The sequence below is a fragment of the Lissotriton helveticus genome, chromosome 3_1, assembly GCF_964261635.1.
Source record: "Lissotriton helveticus chromosome 3_1, aLisHel1.1, whole genome shotgun sequence".
Classification (NCBI taxonomy): Eukaryota; Metazoa; Chordata; class Amphibia; order Caudata; family Salamandridae; genus Lissotriton; species Lissotriton helveticus.
Window position 1 is genome coordinate 1,654,492,054 of NC_136061.1, and position 24,319 is coordinate 1,654,516,372.

The window sequence follows — 24,319 nt, forward strand, 5'->3', positions numbered from 1 at the left end:
TGAATCACAAGCTATACATTGGTTGCAACTGTAAGTTCCAACCACGGCTGTTTTCCATCAATTGTCTTTTGAAACAACGGTAGGCTTGTTTTAAAGCACGATCTCACTACAATATCTTTAATATTTTTATTACGTCGATGTGCAAACATCAGCTTCAGAAGTTTCAAATTCGCATCTGCCTCACTATTTAAAATGTGCCAGTTGGAGTTCACAATTTGCCTGTTTTTTTTTGTTCAGGTTAGAGTCCCGTGTCTCGCAGACCAAACATGATGTCCCGTGGACTTGTTGTTTCTCAGTAGGTGGTCCCTATGATAAAAACGTGTGCTTTTGTAAGATTCCCTGACTAAGTGTCTAGGATAACCTCTGATGATGATCTTCTCCCCTCATAGTGACCGACTGAGAATCATAGTTAGCCTGGTTGGTTCAATTTCTGCACAAATGCAGGAATTGTCCAAAAGGGTTGCTTTGTTTTTGCACCCTAGGATGGTAACTTTCAAAATGCTGTAAAGTGTTTCTCGCTGAAGGTTTAACATATATATCTACTTCAAGCAAACTATTGTTCTGTCTTATCAAGATGTCCAGTTAAAGTTACTAGCTAAAGTTACTAGTGAATTGAATATTAGTCGCATGAATTAAGCCATAGTAGAAATTCAAGTAATGCTTTTTCTGAGTCAGTCCAGAAAAAGAATATATTGTCCATATAACGAGACTAATGGCAAATGGACTCAAAAAATGGGGCTATCTCTTTATGTATACTAGTTTTTTCAAAGTTTGCCATGTAGATGTTAGCCACAGTGAGCACCATGTAAGCCTCCATGGATACTCCTTTGATTTGTTTGAATAAGTTCTCTCTGAATTAAAACATGTTCTCAGATAGTACACCTTTTAGACAATTTAATAAAAATTGTATTGGACACTCCATGTGCTGTTCTTCAATGAACCATTGTACTGATTCTAACGCACCATCTTGTGCGAATGTATTATAGAGGGACTTCATAACCATAGTAACTAAGATCTGAGTATTAAGATTGAAAGATATGTTTTCCCCTTTGTTAATCATGTCACAGGTGTCTTTGATCTAAGTCTTAATGGCTGGCACATGTGATCTTAAGATACAGTCATTGTATTTGGATAGCGGTTCAGTAATAGAGCCATGGTGGTCACAATGGACCGAAAGGGTGGGTCTATCTCATTTTTGTGTATTTTTGGTATCACATATATACTAGCCATTCAGGGATTTCTGTTGTTTAGATACTCGTATTCTTTGGCACGAATCTCCCCATGTTGAAGAGCCGTTTTCTTAATCTTTTCAATATTTTTCACTACTTTTTCAGTAGGGTGTGAGCGCATCTTATATCGAAGGAGGAATCATCAAGTAGGGACTTCATTTTAGATTTGTAATGTTTGGTGTCTAAAATCACAATGCCTCCTCCTTTGTCGCAACTCTTAATAGTAAGCACAGAGAATGGATGGCTTGATATTGGTCTTGGTCTAGATACAATTTGAGACAGGGTACAAACTTTACAATCTGATCGATACGTTTTAATATTGATTGTTCAAAAACGGACCTACTTGATCCAGGGAAGGTGTGAAGGTTAATGGTGGAGACAGACCTGAATGGTTGGTTTTTTGATCAACATTACAATCAATTTCTGCAAATAATTTCTTAAAAGGTATCTTTTGAAAAGAAGCAAGAATTACCTGATATAATTAAAAAATATTGATATTGGTGTGCGTAATATAAGATAGTAAAGAATAAATCAATGGATCAATATCTGGATGAGAAAAATTGAAAATAGGTATTCGTTCCCCTGTGTCCAATATGGAGTGTTCCTGGTTTCCAACATTTGATAATTGTTGAGTTGGTAATTTGTTTGTTGGTCATTGCCCTTGTTGGTTTGATAGCAAGTTTTCTGTCTGCCCCTTTGTACTCCTCGCCTCGATATAAAAAGCTGTGCTCTCATTTGATTGGTATTCAAGGGGTAACGATTAAACGTTTTTCCAAAATGGTGAGAACCTTCGTTATCTGAATCGGAGGTATCTGAGAAAGTGAGTGTTCTTTTTTTGTTTGGGATTGGTTCCTAAAATATCTTCATTGCGATAATTTCCTTGGCTATAATATTGTTCAGATATGTATGGATAGGTCCTTTCAAGAGTGTTGTTGCAAATTGTTTTTTCATTTTGTCTATTTTGCGCTTAATCAGGTAACCACTGAATGAGGACAATTCCATATCTTCCTCTTCCAATTTTTTTTTTTGCATCTTCTTATGCGTTGGTCCTTTTAATTGTTTCTTCTAAATCTGTCAATTCAGTCTTGAATGTTTGAATCAGATCCTTCTCTGTATCTACTATTAACATCATAACGTCCCTTGAACACCTATTGGCTATCATGGACCGTTTTTCCAACAATTGTCTTATGTGAACAAAAAGGCTTGGAATATTGCTTTCTCTGAGGTCTCCTCCTTCTCCTCTCTCATGTGCATCTTTGCCAGTTTCCTGTTGTATCCTCCACTATCATCTTTTTGACATTCAACCTGGAACCCCATCTCCCCTATCGCAACACTGCTCACCTATGTCGAGTCTTTCATGCCTCGCATTCTCCCAAATATCACCTACCCAAACTGTGCTCTACTTCTGCCTCTCTCGTGCCATCATAAACTCCCTCTTTTGTGAAGCGCTCGGTCTGTTGCTTTGCTGCTGGTTTTTGCGCTGTGTAAAACTAGTACATACTTAGTGAATTCAATATTGGATTGCTTTTCATTTTTTGTTTTAAAGAGGGTTTATAATTCTATTTAAACACATTGTTAAAATATTAAAAAGCACAGACTACGGTTTAGTCAAATTCGTATACTTTAGTTCCATGAACATCTGCAAACCTAGAAGAGAATAGCCATTTATAAAACAATTAAATGTTTGTGCTCATAGTAAGTCATTCAAAGCACGACCAGAAATTGTATGGTGTCTGAGAGCTTAGAAGCTTTAAAAAAAAAAATAGGCGATTAGTTTTACAGTATAAGAATCTGACTCTAAATTAATTGACATTTTGCTTCTATGTCTGAGATGCATCTCAGAAATATCATTGGGGCATACAACTTGTGTAGTGCTTTCTTTATAAAAAATGTCTCGTTCTGCCCCTTTCTTTTTCACATGAATAGATAATCATAATTAGGGCTCCCGGTTTTATGGTATTTATTTTTATGCCATTTCCGTCTGTATTTATCCATATTTATTTTTGGGGCATTTTTTCTGTATTTATCCACATTTATTTTTGCCACAAGCAAAAGACGACGCTACAGCTAGTATTTTTATACATTTATTTAAATGACCAATGCCAGTGTCCACCTGAACTCATCTAGAACAGGTAGCAAGTGCACTTTCAGTGAAGACCTAAAACCCTCAGTGTTACCGAAGCGTGTCTAGAGTAGACAACAGAGAGCACATTCTGTGTCCAATACCCGCCACTGCCACTGTGCACCTGCGCTTCTAGGAACAATGATGTTACCTAAGCTCTTCAGGTAAAGGCGGCAGCAAGTACATTTATTGACCAATGTCCTCCACCTCCAGTGTCCATCTGAGGATATCTTGAGCGTTTTCAGTGACCAAGAAAATGTGGACTCGTCTAAATTATGTGATCCTATGCAACAGGTGTTTCACCTTTCCTCATCATCACGTTAGAGCAATTTGAAGTACAGGAGTTCAGGATGTGCGTTGTACACAAACTAGGAGTGGGCACAAATGTATTGCACATCTCATGAAGGAATACAAAGATTCAGGGATTTATAAAATATGTAGCACACAAACAGCTTATGGCTGTCCATCAATAAGCAATTAAATTCTATGTAATAACTCCCTACTTCTCCAGGATGCTGTCTTAAAGAACACCCACCGATTCCAGTATTGCAGTGTGCGGGACGGTGTTAGGACTCCTACCCTGTGCCCAGAGAATAAACCAATTCTAAATAAGGATGAAACATTTTTTCATACTCACTACTTGGTTTCAATGATTCGGAAGACACTTTGCCTAGAACAGTGCCGCTCGATTTCACATTAACTGTTTCACAGACTTGTGTGCTGATTCTGCTGAAGTTGTCCTTCGATATTCCGACTAATAACGGAGGATGAACCAATAGGAGTTACTTCACCATTCTCGAAGTGCAAAAGAAGTTGTTCCTTAGGTTACAGTGCCAGGGGCTCTTTCAATGGGCTGATAAAGTAAACGATAAGGCAGAGTAGGCCAAGTAAAACATATTGGCAATAGCAAGGTACCAAAAGGTCCTCGTGGCAGTAAATCTGATGACATCGGAGAGCCAGAGCAGTTGCAAATCTAACCTAAAATAACAATAAAATACCCAGATGGCGTACAACATCTCCGCACGTGTGCTTAACTATGTTTGGTACTGTATAGCAGCTAAAGTACTACTGGACGGACTACAAATAGGCAGTAAAACTCAATTATGAGCCGCATTCACAGTTTTAAGGGGAAGTGAACTGCCATTTTATATATGGAAGGGTACTTCAAAAGGCGGAAAGTATGCAAGTTAGTGATCAAACAGATGCAGCTTGAAAAAAACCAGAACGCAGATAGCGGACCCTTTGCTTATCAGACTGCAATGATCTAAAGAACGTATATGTTACTGTGGGGGGGGGGGGGGCAGCATAGTGACTTTGCTACACCATTTGATTAGGAATGGAAAGGCATTGATAAGGGACCCACTGCTTCCAACTTACCACCGTTAGGCTGCGGATCTCATCCATCACTCGGGGCCAGAAGGCCTGTAGTGTCCGCTGGGCATCGCCATTGCCGCCAACGCAGAACCCGTCATACAGTGAGTGCAACTCCCAAGCAGTCATAGATGCTACTCACTCACACGCATGCAGCAGTGAGCGCATTCGGCTGAAGGCCGGTGCTGTGGGGGCCCCCTGGAACTTGGAGGCCACCCCTACCCTGCGGGGGCTGTGAGGGCCTGTGTTACGCCCTGATTATGTTGTATGAATCATTGAATAGCACTTTAGGAAATGGTCCTTTTGTAACGCACTCTGACACCTTCGTGTTAAGTTCACACATTGCATTACATAAATAGCAGACGGGAACCCGGGAAGGCATGCAGCAGGCATCCTCTGAAGCCATGTGGGTGCACAAGTGCAGAATTATCCTTCAACCACAGATATTAGTTTGAGAATAGCGTGGTACGGCTGATTTCATTGGTGTGTGGCGGCCGGGCTGAGACAGCTTCCCGGGCGCACACACAGCCGCACCCGAGTATTTCACAGGTCTTTAAAAGACCATTTGCTTGTTAAGCACCCATCCCAAAGTTAAAAGAACACCACAAGACCCCCCCCCCCACCCACATGAGGAAGGAGGACAGAGGATCCGATTTCGGACTCTGGTGCTGCCAGTTCAAACCGGAGGGAAGAGGAGTTAAAGGCTGCAGCGGGACAGACTTTGTCAAAAGCAGCTTTCTCGGTGGCTTTTATCTGAAGCCGCCATTCATCTGTTCCCTGAAGGCACATACACAGGGGAAATACACGTACCTTTGTGGTTGCATGCGGCATAATTTGCTAGTATTTTGCCATTTTTACATATAAATACAGACAAAGGAAATATAGATTTCCGTCTGTATTTATATGTAAAAATCCGTTTAAACGGAAAACCGGGAGCCCTAATCATAATGCATTGATTAATGTCCCTTTCCTATTTGCACCTGGGTTCCCCTTCCCATATGTATCCAAATTACATTTTTTGCTAAAATGTACAATTCTAGTACATAACTTTTAGCGACTTTTACAGTTTTTGTTTCACAATTTAGATGTTATTTACTATGAAACCAATTTGGTGTGCAGCTTTTTCTCTCTTATCAAAAAAATTCCAGTCTTTTGATATGTGCCAACATTTTCCCTCTTAGACCAGATTCCCTCTTGTGCAGTTGATGACCAGATTCATAGTGCTGTTTGTGCTTCTCAGAGGTTTCCTAAGTTGACCTGCAATGTCTCCAGTACCTGGGCCCTAGACACCACTGGACTGTATTCTCTCTCTGAACCTTGCTGTGCTGTCTTTCCCGCCTTTTCACAGGCTCTTTCAGAGGTTTTCCATTTTTGGCTAGCTGCTCACCCGGTTCTTAGGAATTTCTGAGCTCAGATGAGTTAAGAAACTGAACATTCAGTCGCAGCTTCCCGGTATGGGACATCGGACCTTCAGCTTCAAATAACAAATATCAGCCGTCCATCTCACAGTTTACAGCAACATCTAGTTTGACTGCAAAAGGAGTATTATCAGGGCGCATGAGCCGGAGTTAAAAAAAACTCTGTGATATGCCCTCTTTCCGGAATGCGGGCTTGTGGTAATATTATTATAATAATGTAACCCTGGGGGTAGAGGTTGGTGACTGGTACAGTTAAAACATGGTTTGAGTTAGTTCCTGGACCTAGACTTCTTCCTGTGATGAGCTCTACTACTTTTAATGTGTATTTGCTGTGTACTTGTCTGTCAGTGTGCAGTTTGGGCTTTAGCTGGATAAAAGCCACTAACCGCCACCCATACAACATAGTGACCATTCTTAATTGCCTACTTACGTAACCCATTTTAATAACCACTGATGTTAGGGAAGCAATGGGCAAAGGGTTATCTGCAATGATTGTCTGGACCGGAGGATGACAAGGTCCATGATTATGCTAGGTTTTAAAGGAATTACAAAGTCTGTAAAATGTATTACCCTGTGTGCCCTCCAACCCCAGCAGAAAGCTGCTGGGATTCTACTGAAATGTGGCAGGTGTCTGTGGCGTTATGCCCCTTTTGTATGTGCTATAGTAAGAATATCAGGATTGCAGACCCCCCCCCCCACAATAATTCCCAAGGCAGGCAGTATTAAATAATAACTCTGAATGTAAAAGACATTATATCAATAAGGAAATGAGATACAGGAAATCACTAATGTACACAAATAACACATGAAAACTTCAATCTGGTTTTAAAAGAAATATTGTGGGCTTACCAAAAACATTACAGGAACTTGCATCCCACCAATTGCTTACCTTTGGTTGGCTTTACCATCACTCTTATTTGTTTGCTTTCTCTTCAAAGGCTTTCCTTGTTTCAGCCTGTCCGTTTTGTGTTCGGTTCTGCCTTGGACCATAGTCTTTTTACCATCTCTTTAAATGGTGGTCTTCTTTGTTTCCTCTGCTCTCTTTTATGGAACTACTTTTTCTTTTAGTTTAAGATCTTCTTGAGAGTGCTTGTGTTTTCCAGCTGTCTTCCTTGTTGCTCTCTCTCGTACCCACGTGCTTCTTTCCTTGGTCTCCGCGATTTTCTTTTTCCCACTGTTGTCCCCCGTCCACAGTTTTCCTTCACCTCAGCCAACCATGTTGTTTTACCCCCCTACTACTTCTACAACCAGCTTATTCATGTAATTTTTTTTTTAATTGGTCTCTTTCACACTACATTTTGAAAGAGAACTGTTTTGTAACTTTTTTTTTTCAATGTAATTTACCAATCCATCCTAGATCGGTAAATTAAAAATAGAAAGGTGTGCTACGCACGCCTTCATAATAAGGTGGCAGTTGGGTCATCGTGTCTTAAAAAAAAAAGTTATACCGTGCTGCATAATAGCCACAGGGCTGTACAGCATGGCCAAAATATTAGCAAATAGTTCTTATAAGCAAACAGGACTCTTTCAATCCCTACAATTTTGTTTGCCTTTGTGTAATGCATCAGAACATTGTAACTGGTTCAGGTGTTTATTTTAAGAAATCAGTGCATTGTGGAACTTGTTAGTGTATTTCCTTTCAGGTGAATCAATTGAAATTACACATCTGACAGCAGTCATTTGCAAAATGAATACCCAGAACTGGACATGTGGGTTAATACAGACATGGAGTGATATAGCACACTCGTATGTTGTAATTTTACAACCGCATTTACATTTTGAGGCACCTGCTATTTATCTTTGACTTGGAAAGCGAACCATTATATTAAAAAAAAAAGAGGCAAATCGTTTAAGTCCAATCTTATTCAAATCCATTGTTTGCCAACTATAAATAGCTGCTTTTACTTCTTGTTCTGTATTGAAAAAGTGCAAATGCGCCCCCCGACCCCCTTTACCACCCCCCGAAGAGCCTTCAGACGAGCAGGTTCTTGTAAAAATACTTGTGCTCCAGTAGATTTTAACAGATTGATCACCTGCCTTAATTTCCATTGTCTATCCATTGTCAATTTACAGAAGTCCGATCATACGAAAAAAGGAAAAGAATCAACTGTGACCGAGGAGCTAGGACGAGCTTTCAGAAAAACAGCTTGCAGAAGGAAACCATTTCCCCCAAAAATCAAAAATGGTCTAGGATACCGAGATCCCTGTCTCTGTTGTACTGATGGGAGTCTATGGGCCCTTTGCACCTATTAATCCCAATCCCCCAGATCTGGAAAGGCCTCCTAAAGAGGTTAAACAATAAAGGCAAAACTGCTTTAGATTATGGCACCGTGAGCGATTTTCTAAATCTTCCAGCTTCGCGTGCATAATTATTTTATCCTTGTGTAATTGGAGCGAGCATGTAGCTTTAGTATTAATCTCCTCAGTACTTGTAACTCTCTGGTGTAAATCCAAAACATCAGCAGCTAATGTCCAAACCTTGAGTGACACCTCCTCCAGTGACTGTTGAATATTATGATTATCTGCCCTAGCTTGGGCATAGTGCTCTTCTGCCTCTAATCTCTGGTCTCTTAGAGCTTGAAGAATCGCAGACCGGGTCGGGCCTCTTGATTCTGTGGCTCTCCCAATTGCTGTTCTGCTACGATCTGTTGCGGGCCTTGAGATGTCAACATTTTAATAATGTTTGACTTATTTGTGTGGGGTGAGGGTTTGACTCTGGAGCCTCCGAATGTGCACTTTCTCCAAAAATCTGCCAATTTAGCAGCAGCTGTGGAAAGGGGATGATTCCTCCTTCAAGATGTAAGGAGGTGGTGGGAGGGTTCCGGGAGGGACAAAGGGACGGGGAAAAAAAGTCAACAATGGGTTATATGGAAATATGTAAAAAATATATGATGAAAGAAAGGAGCCAAGGAACAGAGGATTGTGTTAAGGCTGATAGCACTAAACCGGTGGAGACATTTTTTAGTTATGGATTGAATTAAGAGTCTTTCCTGGAATGTTGCAGGTCTTAATATTAAAATTAAGCGCCAACTTGTCTGTGAAGAGCTGAAAATGTATAACCCACAATTAGTCTGGTTAACGGAGACGCATCTCTCATATAAAGATCGCGATCTTCTTAAACAGTTGGGATATGAAATTATAGTTTTTACTACACAAGAGCGGTCAATAAGGGGAACGGCTATACTGAAACAAACGTTTTTTCTTGTGTGATATAAAAAACACTAGCTGATCAGGGAGGAAGATGGGTGATTGCACAGATTGGAATTAGGTGTATATTTTTTGTTCACTATATGGTCCTAATACTGATGATCCCATAGTTATTGATAAGTTGAATATGGAAATGTTAAATTGGGAGGGGGAGCGGGTGGTAATGGGGGATTTGAATTGTGTAATGAATTACAGTATAGATACTATCAGACAAAATGCTACCCACAGAATGCAGAAGATTAAAGGAGCTATTTTAGAACTCGGGGAGCTTCAATCTATTAGAGATGTTTGGAGATGTATAAAACCAAATCTCCCAGGGTATACGTATTATTCTGCCCCATGTAAGTTATATTCTAGAATAGAAATGGCATGGGTGTCTGATTGTATTATGATATCAGCAGTTATAGAAGTGTATCCACGGGTTACTTCTGATCATATCCCTATACTATTATCATTTTACTTAGAAAGTGAATATAAGTTACCAAAATCTTTTTCATTTCCTAGATACTTGCTTGATGATAATGATTATCTGGATAATATTAGGAAACAGCTCGAACTATTTCTTAGGGAGAATATAGACACGGCTTCTTTAATTTATTTTGAAGGTTTTATATAGCGCGAACAAGACTCTTGCGAGTATCAGAGTGCTTTACAAGTCTAAGTAGAATGTGGGATACACAACAGGATGTGGGAGCACACGGCTGACCTCTCAGGCAAGGTTCGCCCCTGGCATTCTGGTAAATGCAGTCTCTTGTAGCTCGCTCCGATATTTTTGAGTATTTCGCCATGGTTGGCGCAGATAGTGCTGATCTCTAGACACGTGTTTTTGGTTTATTAACCGTCATCAGTAGAGAATACAGTCTTCATTTTGGGGTTTGCTGAGTAGGCTGCCAAACATTATATCCGGTCCAGTACCTCTCATTGGCGCGCAGGTGCTTCATCCACGAGCTCGTCAGCTCAATGACTCACAGGAGTACTTTAAATACACAACAGTATGTGGGAGCACACCGCTGACCTCTCAGGCAAGGTTTGCTCTTGGCATTCTGGGAAATGCAGACTCTTGTAGCTAGCTCCGATATTTTCGAGTGTTTCACCAAGGTTGGCGCAGATCGTGCTGATCTCTAGACACGTGTTTCTGGTTTATTAACCGTCATCAGTAGAGAATACAACCTCTCACTGGCACGCAGGTGCTTCATCCACGAGCTCGTCCGCTCAATTAAGATTATTGAAGATGAAGCAATCAAGTTTGGCTCCATATCTGGGTATAAATGAAATGTTAAGAAGACACAAATGCTACTTAATTTCAAACCGAGAGCACCAATTAATGGTGTTTGCTCTGAGGTTACTTATTTGGGAGAAAGATTATCTGCACAGATAGAAAATATATTTTCATTAAATTATGAATTTTTATTGCAGGATACAGTAAAATCGCTTAAGCAATGGCATAAACTTCCTATAGGTATTATTGGCCATCCTAATATTATAAAGATGAAAATGTTGCCAAGATTTTTGTATTTGTTTAGATCAATCCCTTTACGGGTTCCAAATATATTTTTTAAGAAGTTAGAGGGCGTACTGAGTAGTTTTATATGGGGGATATAGGAAAGCTCGGAGAGCTATTGAGGTGTTAAAGCTTCCATATGATCAGGGGGGCTTAGAATTTCCGGATTTTAAAAAGTATTTTGGGGCTGCTTTTATTGAATGGTTTTGGAGCCTTTTAAATCCGCAGTATAAAATCTTTTTTCATAATTTTCTAATGGGAGAAGATAGCAATATGTACTTATATAAAACTAAACACCCAAATTATTTTAAAAGGGTAAAATGTAAGACCATCAGGGATAAAGCGATACCAAAGGGGATGATGGACGAAGCGTTTGAGCAAATCAAACACTCACCCCCAGTCAACTGATCTGGGTTTAATCCATCAGCATTCTTTAGCTCACTCCACCACCCCAGTTCAGACATGGCCATATGCAAATCAGTCTGACCCTGTGCCTCATGGGAACAGTCCAGCCCGAACTGCCAAGCCAGGTCTTCCCCGGACCGGAAACAAGCATCCTGGGACTGGTTTCGGATTCATAAGCCTGGCTGATGAGGATATCTTGAATCCAGTGGTAGAGTGAGCAAGGGACCCATGTCTGGGCATACCCTGCCAATTTAGGGCGAACAAAGCGATACCAAAGGGGATGATGGACGGAGCGTTTGAGCAAATCAAACACTCACCCCCAGTCAAATTATCTGGGTTTAATCCAACCCCATTCTTTAGCTCACTTCACCACCCCCAGTTCAGACCTAAAGGGATAGCATTAGTGTAAGGCGTGCTATATCAATAAGATGTAATCTGTCATTTTACCATGATAAATTACCCTTATGGGGGTAATCCGATATTCCCGGAAATATTTCAGGATGCTGCCAGTAAGCGATGAGCCAGGTTTGGGATTGCTCATCTAGGAGATCTCTATGATTATAATGGTTTTGCTTCTTTTAAGAATTTACAGAGGCAATATGAGTTGCCGGACGGTATGTTTCTAAAATACTTACAGATTAGGTACTATCTGGTGAAGCATCTGGAATTGGAAATACCATCTAGTTTAGAAATATGGGCCTATCTTTATAGCGAGAAGACAAAATCTATGATTAGTCGTATGTATAAATGTATTCAAATATCTAAGCAAATCGATTTGGAAAAACTGGCGGCTCGTTGGCAGGTGACGTTGGGGACAGAGGTCACATCTAATACTATTCTACAAGCACTAAGTATTTTAAATGAGTCAGTGCATTCAGTTAATCTTCGCTTGCAGCAATTTCGTACTATTTGTTTGCTTTATTATACGCCTGATAACATTTCTAAATGGGCTGGGGTTAGCTTAGATGGGGATTGGACGAAATGCCCTAGATGTGATTTATATGCGGCTAATATCACACACATGTTCGTAACCTGTCCAGATTTGCATATGTACTGGCAGAAGATTAATCAAGTATTTTCCCAGAGACTGGGCTCAGGAACACCATTAACAATTTTAGAAATCATGATGGGTCTTAAATTAGTGGATCATCGACTTACCCGTCTTGTCTCAATATTATTGGTCACTGCTAGATTGGCAATTGCTCGGGTATGGATTGCCTCAAAACCGCCTACCATAAACGAGTGGTGGTTAATGAGACATATGAGATGAAAAAAGCCTTAGCTCAGGCTAGGGGTACTCGGTCCTTACAAATACTAGATGCAGTATGGGGGCTTTTATTTTAAGTATATTCGCTCGCTCAATGTTTTTTTTATTTTTATTCGTTCTCCTTTTTTTGTGAATAGAGATTATTTTCATGAAATCTTGCATTGTAATTTAACTGTGCTCTGTTGCTTTCATTTTGTTTGTCATATATTGTTAATTTGTATCCCATTTGTTGACAATTTTTTTTAATTTTTTTTTTAAAGCAAAGATGAAAGGCTTTGCCAGTATTCAAACCTGTTCGTACTGGTTGCACACTACAGCACTGTTTAACTCAGTAGCCCATACACAGTACCTGTCTGTTTTGCTAGGCTTGAGATATAAATACAGATTAAATGTGCATCTCAGTAGAACACATGGGAAGCCCTTGACTTTATTTCCCTATGCATTTATTGTATGATATGTATGCAGCCTTTTAACAAAAGCAAGTATTGTAGTTGGGATACTTGTGATCTGTTCTTTTTACTTGTGGCAATCATTCATGAATTAGTTTAAATGATAATGGCTAGGAAATTCAAAATACTGCAGAAAAGGAAACCCGAACAGGAGAGATGTAAATGTAGGAGTATGCTTCTAATAGAGTTTTAAGAAAATGGAATATGAAAATGTGACATCCTTGGGCAGTCCTGCTGATTGAAAGGGTGCATTCGCCACTAGTTATCTTAAGGTTCCTAGCAGAGAAAACGAGAGCAGGAATGAGATGGAGAAGCGGTGGTATAGTTCTTTGGCTTGAATTTGAAAGGATTAAGCTAAAGGTGGTATGTGCCAATCAACCTGATAACGTCTGCAGATTTTTTTTTACAGGGAAGAAGATTGGATGGATAAGTTTAAGAAGTAAAGGAAGACCTTTAGAGGATTGTTCACAAAAAGCTGTTTAGATCCATATGATGTGGCAGAGGCAAATGCATTGTGAAGAATAAGAATTGGAGAGGGGCCCAAGGCCAAACTGTGGCAAAAAAGGCAGTAGTGTGCATACTATCCTAAATCTCATTTTAGTATCTTGCGTATTATGTAGGGATCATTTGAATTGAAAGAAACCCATGTAAAGGGATTTGCTTAGATTTAGAAAAAGAGCGGCATTTAGCAGTTTTTAAAGATAGCTGAAATAATGTTGGCTATCAAACTATGTTTCTAGTGACGGACTAAAAAGATTTGTGTGTTGAGGTCTACACAAGATTTGGAACAATATCTGAAGATGGAGTTTTTTTCTCCCGTTTTAGTGTACACATTTCTGTAAACTCAGTCTTGTTCATGTGTCATACAAAGATCTATTTTTGTTTTACAGCAGGAGCCAGAAGATATACATTCAGATGAGGAGGTGGAAGACACATGTGATACCAAAGAGGAAGACCTGGGTGCTGTGGAGGAACAGCGAAGTATTATCCTACACTTGTTATCGCAGCTCAAACTTGGAATGGATTTGACAAGAGTAAGTACAAAAAAGGGACTATCCCTTGTAAACAGCTATTTATTTAATGAATGTTTGAGCCGGTTATGTAGCCCATAATGTACTCCTTACTTTCCATTGATGCATCATATCTGCTGTAGTGAAAGTTGGTGGAACTCTATATAAATAAATAAATAAACCTACTCAGAAAAAAGATAGTATTTATGGAGTATATTAGAAAGGTTAGAAGATCAATTTGTTGTTGAATTTCAAGGGTGCACTTTACATTCCTTCTCTGTAAGATGGCATGAACATAACCTACAGTTGGTCAGTGGAGACTAAAGGGCAGCACAAACTTAGATCATTCATGTCTGTGCTTGGCTGTATATGTATGCATGCATGTATGAATGTATAAAACAGGGTGCCTGAATAGACCCCATCTGGTACAGATAACTAGAGGGCACTGTGCACTAAAGATACCTTGTCTCAATTCTGAACTTCATATGATGTTGCATATGAGGCTTTTCTAATCAGGTCTCCTATAACTGTTATGTAGTTGGGTTTTTTGCAGAGGGGATTAATATGTTGGGAAAGATTGTATTTCAGTAAGGAGCTGACCTCGTCACCAGGATGAAGTTGTGTTGACAGTCCACGAGCACAATTTGTTTGTAAAATATCTTGTAGTGGTGGAGTAAGAGTGTGGTTAAACTGTCACAAGTTGAAGGAGGGGTTTGAAGGAGGTGCAGGTAGGGTGTTCTTGAGCAGGCAACCTGCCCATTCCCCAGGGAATTTTTTTTTGTCTATGGCAACATTTTGTTTCTACTCAAAATGTGATGCCTTTATGTACATTGCATAGGTCAACGGTACACATACTGTGTACTACATTGGCACATTCTTTGTGTATGAGTGCTAGGGAGTTAAACAATTTGTCGACTTTAAATACAGGACCAATAATAACTGGTGATTCTATTTTAGTTAAATTGTTATATGAAATTCAATGTAAAACATGCCTGTTGAAGTAAAACCAAGTATCCATTTCACATGGTGCTTAAATGGGATTATTCTCATACACTATACAATGACATAACTGGTCTTTATTGCTCTGTACTCTGGAAGAAGGTACAAGTATGTTGTCCATAATGATACAAAAAATGTTACCAACTGCTTGCTAAGAACTAAAGTATTATCAGTCCAAAACAAAAAAATCTGTGACAACGTACTTGTCCAAATTTGGTTTTGAGAATTAAACTTTATTAAACATCTTCCAGATGGTGTTGGACTGCTAGATCAATGGTCGTTACGCCCAGGTGCAATAGTGAAATGTTACAGGGCGTCAAAGGGGCTCAAATGGGTACACTCGGGCATAGTAATCATGCAGAAACTGATGAAGTGCCCTGTAGTTCAAGCTGCAATTGATGAAGGCCAACCTCAGTTTTTTGCAACTATATGACAAGGCATTACAAGCTGAATAGGGTGAATATCTGTTGAATAGGTTAGTTTCTTAGGCATGGATAAATTGTGTTATACATTGAAATTTAATGAATTTAAAGCCATTTAAAATAAGCATCTCCTTAAATCAGCATGCAGTTTCAGGGAATTATGCTTCCATCAATCTATTAATTATTTGCTTTTGGCATGTGTAGCTGTAGATAAACATGCTATGCATACTCCTGCCATCCAATGTTTGGCTTGGACATGTTCAGCTTGTTTTTCTTTGAGTCAAGAGGTACAGTGACTCCACCTATCGCTGGTGATGCGCATGGGCATCAGCTCCATTTTTAGATTGTTTTTTTACAGCTGTCTGGTTAACACATGTTTGTACAGAGCTCGGGGTTGTCTCCTTTCGGTGTTGGTCATTGGTCGCACTCAAACTTCTCCATACCCCTAGGAAAAAAAATACCATTGCCTGCATACCCATCAGCATGGCTGTGACCCCCTTGGGGCTCGACGTCCGGGTTCTTCTCGACTCTCTTTGAGGGGCTTGGCCTTCAGGGCTTTAATTCTCTATTTTCGATCCTTGAGAATACGGTCATGCTAATGGAAAAGACCCTTTTAAGTACTGTCCACAGTTTAGGGAAAAGTACCCCAGAACAGATCTCCATTAGGTTTGCAACCTCGGTCTGTCCATGGAGCATGACCAGGCCTCCTGCATGGCTTGTCTCTCCTTACTCTTCAAAAAACCCTTCAGGTACCAACGAGAACGGCATTTCGCTCCATGCACCAAGGGAACAATTCCCCACCCTCTTGAGAGACTGCAATATTGAGGAGGAAGAACAACCAGTACCCTCTGCTGAGCTAGCCGCCCGCTCCAGCCCAGAGCCAAGCTCTGGGATAGAGGAGCTTCAGGCCAAACCCACAACCCCCACAAATTCTCACAATATTTTGTTGTGTTTTTGGAATGGTAGAGCTAGACTAATCACCCAAAGGGTATCCAGGCACTGCAGCAGGTGTGTAGGTCGTCTGCTGGGGGTTAGTTGAAGAGCCAGGTCTTCAGTCTCTTGAGGAGTTCTAGAAGCGAGGAGGAGGCCCTGATGTGTGGAGGGAGGTTGTTCTGTGTTTTGGTTGCGATGTAGGAGAAGGGTAGGCCCCCAGTTCTGCTTTTGTGGATATGGGATGTGTTAGAGAGAGAGTGAGGTTGAGTGTTGGTGTCGGTGTCTGGTTGGTTGGGGGAAATGAAGGTGGCAATGGAGGTATGCTGGTCCTAAGCTGTGCAGTGCCCTGTATGCAAGTGTTCGGAGTTTAAATTGGCAGTATTTGTGTATCAGCAACCAGTGAAGCCTTAGTAGTAATAACCTACAACATGAGCTCAACAAACATTTTTTTTTTTGTTTTTTTGCAGAGTTTTATATAGCGCGAACTAGAACCGAACCGAATCAGTTATCAGAGCGCTTTACATAGCACCAGTTACGTTACATGAGGACACACTTTCATTTTAGGCACGGGGAGATTAAGTGATTTTCCCAGAATCACAGGGGGTTTTTGGCGTCGTTACCGAGACTCGAACCGAGTTCCCCAGGTCCGAGGTCGAGCGCCTTAGCCGTTCTTCAGATTCACTTTGAAATCCAATCTAAATACTCAGCGTGCCTTACTGCACATTCTCTCACAATGAAAGCACTGGTCACTCTTTTAAAATAGTGCACGTCCATTATCTTCAAGAAATCAATTGATTTCTGATTCAGATTATCAACTTGGGAAATATATTTTATGTTGTAATTATGAGGCAGTTGTATCCGTTTTTCATGATGAAAGTCACTCAAATAAACACATGCTTTTTCACAATGTAAAATGTCAATAGTCTTTCTGGTTTTAATATGAAATGATTAATAGTTGTTAAAGCTAGCCAAGATGTGGCCCCTATGTATTTTAGAGTCTTAAAGAATCTGAGGAAAGATCCCTACATCGGATGCTAGATGTAAGTTATTACAATTAACCTGGTTCAAAAGGAGTTATCTATGTGTTTTCGGAACAGCGTCATCACTCCTTGGTCCAGTGAACTGCATTGTATGCGATCTGTTTACCAAGGATCGATCTCATTGGGTTGTGTGAGACAATTTAAACGCTACCTGTGTTCATAGTTAACTTCATCTTTACCTTTCTGCACTGTTCTCGGTGCACAGTGCATCTAGTTATAAATTCCACATGCACTCCAGCTAAAGGCCTTGGTTGACTTTTAAGCCAAGTCCTCTGCCGGGTTTTCAACAGTAGATCCCACAAAAAAGCAGAACTGATTGTTTCTCTTTGACTGCACATCCACAAATGATTAGGACCTGAAACAGGAGGCAGCAAATGGACTGTCGGGCTGCATTTGGAGTAATGTGCCCCCCCCCCCTTTCCATCAGGAGTATTTTACTTCTGCCACTCTTGCTAGAATACCACGTACAACATTTTGATCTCTTTGCCAGGCTTTTGGAGTCTCTTTCGTAGACGGGCAGGTTACTCCGCTCTGTTTGTGATGAAGTACTCTGCCGAACTCTAGATCATGCCCTCAGTCTCAACAGCTTAAACATGGAAAGCTACAGCGATCTAGGAATACTGGAGTGCAGTTCTGTCCTGCATGATCACTTTGAGTGGAAAAAATGTATAAGCCTTGCCTCAATGGTGTTTACTGAATATCTGGGGGAACAGCAGACTTATCAGAGGGAGAGCGGCTGTGGTTCACACTGGGCCTCATGGTGGCTAAACGTTGTATAGCAAGGCGATGGAGGGCGACTTCAGGCCCCCCACTGAGTGAATGGAAAATCAATATGAATTGGTGTATGCAAGCGGAGAAAGTAGCCTATGAGGATAGAGGTTGTCCACACAAGTGGATGAAGATCTGGCTGCTCTGAAATGAGAGTACAGGGAATGCTTTATTTGCCTGTGAATGAGACTTCCCAGTTGTGAGGAGAACTAGGCCGACAATGGTTTATCCCCACCACCGGGCCCTAAGAGCAGGGAATAGGATATGTTGATCGGTAATGTAAAACAAACTGTCCTGGTATTTATACTGTCATGTATTTTAATATTTGTTGCCCGCTGCGCTGGATATCACTGTCATATGTTTTGTACTGCAATCAAAATATTTATTTTAAAAAAATGGAAAGCTAATAGGACTATTTCTATCCTCTGCTCACTTATGCCATTAATTGGAATAATCTATTCTTTGGTTCTGTTTTACTTTATGAACGTCTTCTTTGCTGGCTAATCATGTACGCTGTCTTTCGATGAACAGTTACTATTTCATTCAAAAACTAATTGGCTCAGTCAAAATAATAACCTCTTTGGCTGTCTCATCAAGTCTTTTCAGTCCCGCATCTTCTAACCCTCCGAGTCTCTCGAAGCAGTCTCCCAGACTAGAACTCCAGCTGCCCTTGCTAAATCTAACCAACCTGCTAGTAGCTCAGCCTCTTAGCTCCTGCTTAACCCATTATTTTTCTTACTTTAGACTGTGCTGTCATATGTTAGGTCCCAGTCTTCCAATCGTGTGTTCTCTTCCCAAGAGAAATTATTCCAAATCCTTTTAGGATAGCTCGTTGTTACAGTGCTAAATTTGGAAGTGAAAAAAATAAGTGCCAGGGCCCTCGTCAGGAGGCAACTGTAGCTTGCAACACCTATTGCCCCAGCCAGCACTGCCAGTGACAGTACCAACATAACTATTAACCATCCCATTCCTACAGGTGTGGCAATTGAGACTATTCCAAGCCCCCAATGCTATAAGAATGGCTTGAGCGGCAGGTATTAGTAATTTTTTACTGTATCGTTAACAAATAAACTGTTGTTGTCCTCCTCTCCAAATTAGATATACAGCGCCACCATGTGGCAGACTGTCATGAGTCCAGGTGTTGACAGTCAAGTGCCAGTGCTTGCCCCGGAAACTACCCCCTCAAATTAAGCACTGTATGTCTGCAGATGTTCCTCCTTTTAGTCTGAGTCCGCATTGTGCTCTCATCGACAGCGGCTTGGTTTTTATGCCTCAACCACCTGCCTCGTGAGTGAATCAGATTAGTTAAAAATATATATTTTTGAAACGCTCTCATTCTACTATTTTTGCCTAATATCCGCGTTTCTTATCTCAGATTGTTGTGGTAGCATTTTTCCCTGGGGGACAGAGAAGTTTAAGAATCAAGGAGAAATAAATCTCAAACTGATATAACCTGACTAAAATCAGAATCATGTGTAGTTTTTTAGGTCGAGCGTAGCGAAAGACCTATTGTGAGCCGTATTTGGGAATGTGGACACGAGAGGGTGCACGAGCGCCGAGCGCAGATTTCATCTCGTGGGCGCGCACGGCGCCCTGCCCCTCTCGTGCCTCATTCCCATGCGCAAACACTGCCACACTCACGTATGCGCACACACATTCCCACGCGCACACACGCATCCCCCTCCTCCCCTCCCCACACACGCGGGGCTTACATACACACACAAACGCGCACACACACACCCTCCCAACCCCACTCACCGGGCACACGCAGGGCTTCCATCATTGTTAGAGATGGCGGGGGGGCTGTGCATAGCTGCGGGTGGATGGCGGCACGTCTCAAAGCAGAGCGTCGGTCTGACGTATTAGGCTCTCACCCAATTGTCACTCTGGGTTTGTTGCCTAGGTCATTGCCGGCATGCCTTGCTCGTTTCTGACTGCCATGCGCCGGAAGTTTCAGTTTTGTTAGCGCTCGCTGGATCCCTGTTAAGCGAGTGTGTGTCATCGCTGGAGCTGGGAGGGGTGCGGGGGATTTCAGGAGGCACGCCCGTGGGCTGGGAGCTGCGGTGTGAGGAGCGCCACAAACACCCAGAGCTTCACCGGAGACACCTGAATGTGGACAGCAGACTGACACGCGCTTCTCCTGCCGGAGATTTGACCTCGTGGGCGCGCTTTGGCGCCTTGGCTGCTTGTTGCGCTTTCATTCATGTGTAACGTGCGCGTGTCAGTTTCGCTTTCATTTATGTGTCATCAAAGGGGCTGGCGTCAACAACGCGGAAAAGGCTTGAAGAAAACGTGCTCGCACTCTACAGCCCCCGAAGCCACACCGCATGTGAGGATTCGGGTGCACAAGGCATTCTGTGAAGAATCGGGACTGGTGCATGACACACATCAGGTATCACAGAAAATGAAGCGACACAACCCACAGGCTCTTGTTTTTTAATCTCGTGCCTCTCCCGGCCGTGTGAAAGTTGTGCGTTTGAGGCGCGCGACCCGTGGCATTTGCCTTCAAAGGCTTCAAGTTAATTTGCTTTCTCGCCCCCGGTGTTTCTGACTTTTGTCTGCTCTGCCCTGTCGCCCCTCCCCGGTGTTTCTGGCTATCGTCTGCTGTTCCCTTAGGCTCTTTACACCCCCTTCCTCTGTTTCAGTGCGCTTACTGCGTATTTTAAATGCCTATGGCCCAGCTGGACGTAAAAAAAAAAAGCTGCTTTACTGCCTGCAGGTTGCTGCTTAGAGCAAAAAGCCGACCATGTATAGGCACTGCTGAATGTATGTAGTTCCTACGTGCCAGGCTTGGCGCAGCCCATACATAGCTGCTAGACCCCTTCATTTCCGGCACTGACTGATGAGCGGACGCCTGACCGAAATTAAACGTCTCTGTGATGGTGAGGGGCTATCGCAACCTTCAGCTTGTAAATTCCATTCACGGCAAAGTGAGCAGCATATTTGCAGGTAGCGTGTGTTCATTCGGAGAGAGTGCCTTTCTTGATCGGGTCAGGAGTCGTGCCCCCTGCCACTGGGTGTGGAAAGATACAGAGGTGAATGTGTGACCTACAACTCAACTGAGAAGGCAGGGCGTGTTAATTTACACTAGGTTATTGGGTAAAATTGTCTTGTACATTTTAATGCAGTGTGTTGCAGCGCCTGCCTTTTCAGCTCTGGTTACGGAGCATCTGTATAAATAAATAGGGTATCTGGTTTGAGAGCAGAGCCAGTGGCTTACTTTTAATCCCCCCATATCGCTGGTGGTACTGTCCGTGAACAGTCCACGCCCTGGTGTCAGTTGGCTTTTCTCGGGCACCGTGTTGACTGGCTCGATGGGTGGGACTGTGCAGCCCCCAGGTTAGTCTGTAGCTTTATTGAAGAACACAATCCGCTTCAAGCATGAGGTAAAGCGCGTCGGTGCTGTGCTCTACAGGGAAGGCACCTACCAGCAGATGGAGAGCAGCTTTTCACCTCAGTGGCAAACCTAGTTGTCAGAAAAGAAGCGTGACCACGACAAGATCACACATGCATATTCGATGCATACACCCATCAACTTGATGCTGAAACCTCGCCTTTTTACGAAGAAATCTCTTCAAGGTCAAACTGGTTCTTTCAACCACTCTTAATTGCAGTCTCCAGGGCATTTACACCCGTGAGAGAAGAGTTGAGAATTACTTTTGTTGTAGATATCTGTATGATAAAAAACAGAATAACATGGCTTGCATCACAGATGCTCTCCTCAAACTGCAGTTATTTGAGCTTTACAGTCACACTAGAGGAGTCATAAGTATCAGAAACTTACGTAACGAATATGAACTTTAATATCCTTTCCCTTTCACAAAATTAAGTTCCCTGGTTGTTTGCGCTCTAGCAGAGACTTCACAGAGCGAACATCCACTAAATTATAGTACAGCATTATTAAAGACGAAAGGGGGCAACTCGGGCACCATTAGCATTCAGGCATTTAAATTTGCAGCCTTCTATACCCTAATATATTGCTGAGGGTGAGCACTTACAAGCCACATCCCTAAACAAACTCATTAGAATTCTAATTGGCAGGAGATGCATGTGTCTTTTAGCAGATGTATGAACGGGGCCTCGCGCAGCCAGCTGGGATTTCGCCATGTTTTCACCCGTGGCCTCTAATCCCCCTCCTTTTCATCATGTCACACACTCCAAATACCACTCAGCGCCACATAATTACACATCACATAATTACACAGCACTCAATGTAACATACACTCCAAATACCACTCAGTGCCACATAATTACACTGCACTCAATGCAACACATACTCCAAATCCCACTCAGTGCCACATAATTACACGCCACATAATTACACTGCACTCAATGCAACACACACTCCAAATACCACTCAGTGCCACATAATTACATGCCACATAATTACACAGCACTCAATGCAACATACACTCCAAATACCACATAATTACACGCCACATAATTACACTGCACTCAATGCAACATACACTCAAAATACCACTCAGTGCCACATAATTACATGCCACATAATTACACTGAAACATACACTCCAAACAATAACACTTTATTTAAGTATTAATTATTTACAAAATTAAAAGACATTGTTATTTGTAATATCAATACATCTAAGTCACGTAAATACAACACATAGTGCATTACAAATGCTATAGGTGTCACATTTGCGAAAGTTAAAACTATTGGCATTGTAAATGACAAAGCTATTAATTACACTATTTTCAAAACCAACACGTAAATAAAAAATCTGTCATTTACAATAGCAATAGCTCAAACTTTCCTAATGCGAGACCTATTGCATTGCAAATGCTTGTTAAATTATTGTGCCTTGCAAAACACTGTTGCACATTGCACCAATTCTGTTTAAACGTTAATACCTTAGTTCTGTTGTACAAGTGTGCCAATGCACAGTATTTCACTACTTAACATATATTTGAGCCTAGCCTACACACTAAGTCTATATATTCAGTAAAATTCCTATGTTATGTGAAAATACGTGCTTCTTGCTTCACTCTGTTCAGGGATGTGGAATTTAATAAAATATCTACTTGTCCATGGGGCAGGTTGCTTCATAATCTACTCATCCTGTAACAAAATCCACTCTCGCCTGTCCCCCCTGGCCAAGGTCTACGGGAAACTCGCAACTATGATAGGGAGTTCTTACTCGCCCTGAACCCTGGCAAGACCTGTGATGGGCTACCAGGTTACCTTGGACAGACATGCTTACAATGTAAGTCGTGTGATTTTGCTGCACCCCGACCTTGCCTGCCTGGACACAGGTTAGGCTTGCCTAAACAAGTCCCTCTTACTGTTCTCCAACTTAATGTAAGGTCCCTCGCAAAACATTACTTAGAGGTAAACACACTCATCCTTGATGAGTCTCCGGATGTTCTTTTTTTATGTGAAACGTGGCTTCGCGATGACATGGCCAGTCTACCGAATCTTACGCTGCCAGACGGCTATTGGATTAGGACTTTAAACAGGGACGCTAGGGGTGGCGGCATAGCAGTTATCTATATAAATCAATACACGTGCTCCTTCACCAAGGAAGATATTTGGGGCTGTGAAGGCGCTCGATTTAAGATCGCTATAGGCCCACATTTTGTATTGTCAGGGCTTTATATCTATAGACCCCCTGGACCTGCCTCTAAGTTCATTGAATCTCTTCTTGAGGTGGCCAACTCCTTGGTTGTGGGCTCGGCCAACTTTACAATATTAGGGGACCTAAATCTCCATTTTGATTCGACTCATGACCCTACTATCAAAAACCTCCTGGCGGATCTAGCGGCCCTACAACTAGATTCCTTAATCCAGACTGCTACGCACTCGGCTGGGCATGTATTAGACCCTGTCTTTACCAACATCCCGGAGGCGAGGACGGATGCGCCCAAACCTATGGGATGGACAGATCACTACCTAATCAAAATCTCCATGATGGTCAGGGAAACATACAATAAGGATGAGCCGACTCGGCTCTTCAAGAGGCCCTGGCATAAACTTAAAACAAAAGACCTCCACACTACTCTAGGAGTGTTCCATTGTGAGGATAATATGGACATTGACACGACATACGCAGCCTTCCACGAATGGATTACCAGAGGATTAGATGCCCTTATTCCAGCTAAATGGACTAAGGGGCGCAGATCCCCCTCCAACCCATGGTACAATGACACCCTGAGAT

At 41.8% G+C, this 24,319-nt stretch overlaps 1 protein-coding gene across 2 annotated transcripts in view; it reads left to right on the top strand.

Annotated features, from left to right (window-relative positions):
* Positions 1 to 24,319, top strand: part of OSBPL11 (oxysterol binding protein like 11) — a 294,199-nt gene that overhangs the window by 160,605 nt on the left and 109,275 nt on the right. Inside the window, exon 8 of one of the 2 annotated variants that reach the window (XM_078682428.1) lies at positions 13,860 to 14,003. In XM_078682428.1, the coding sequence (XP_078538554.1) occupies positions 13,860 to 14,003 (144 nt within the window). The remainder of the gene's footprint in view (positions 1 to 13,859; positions 14,004 to 24,319) is intronic. The other variant, XM_078682429.1, reaches the window with a different exon arrangement.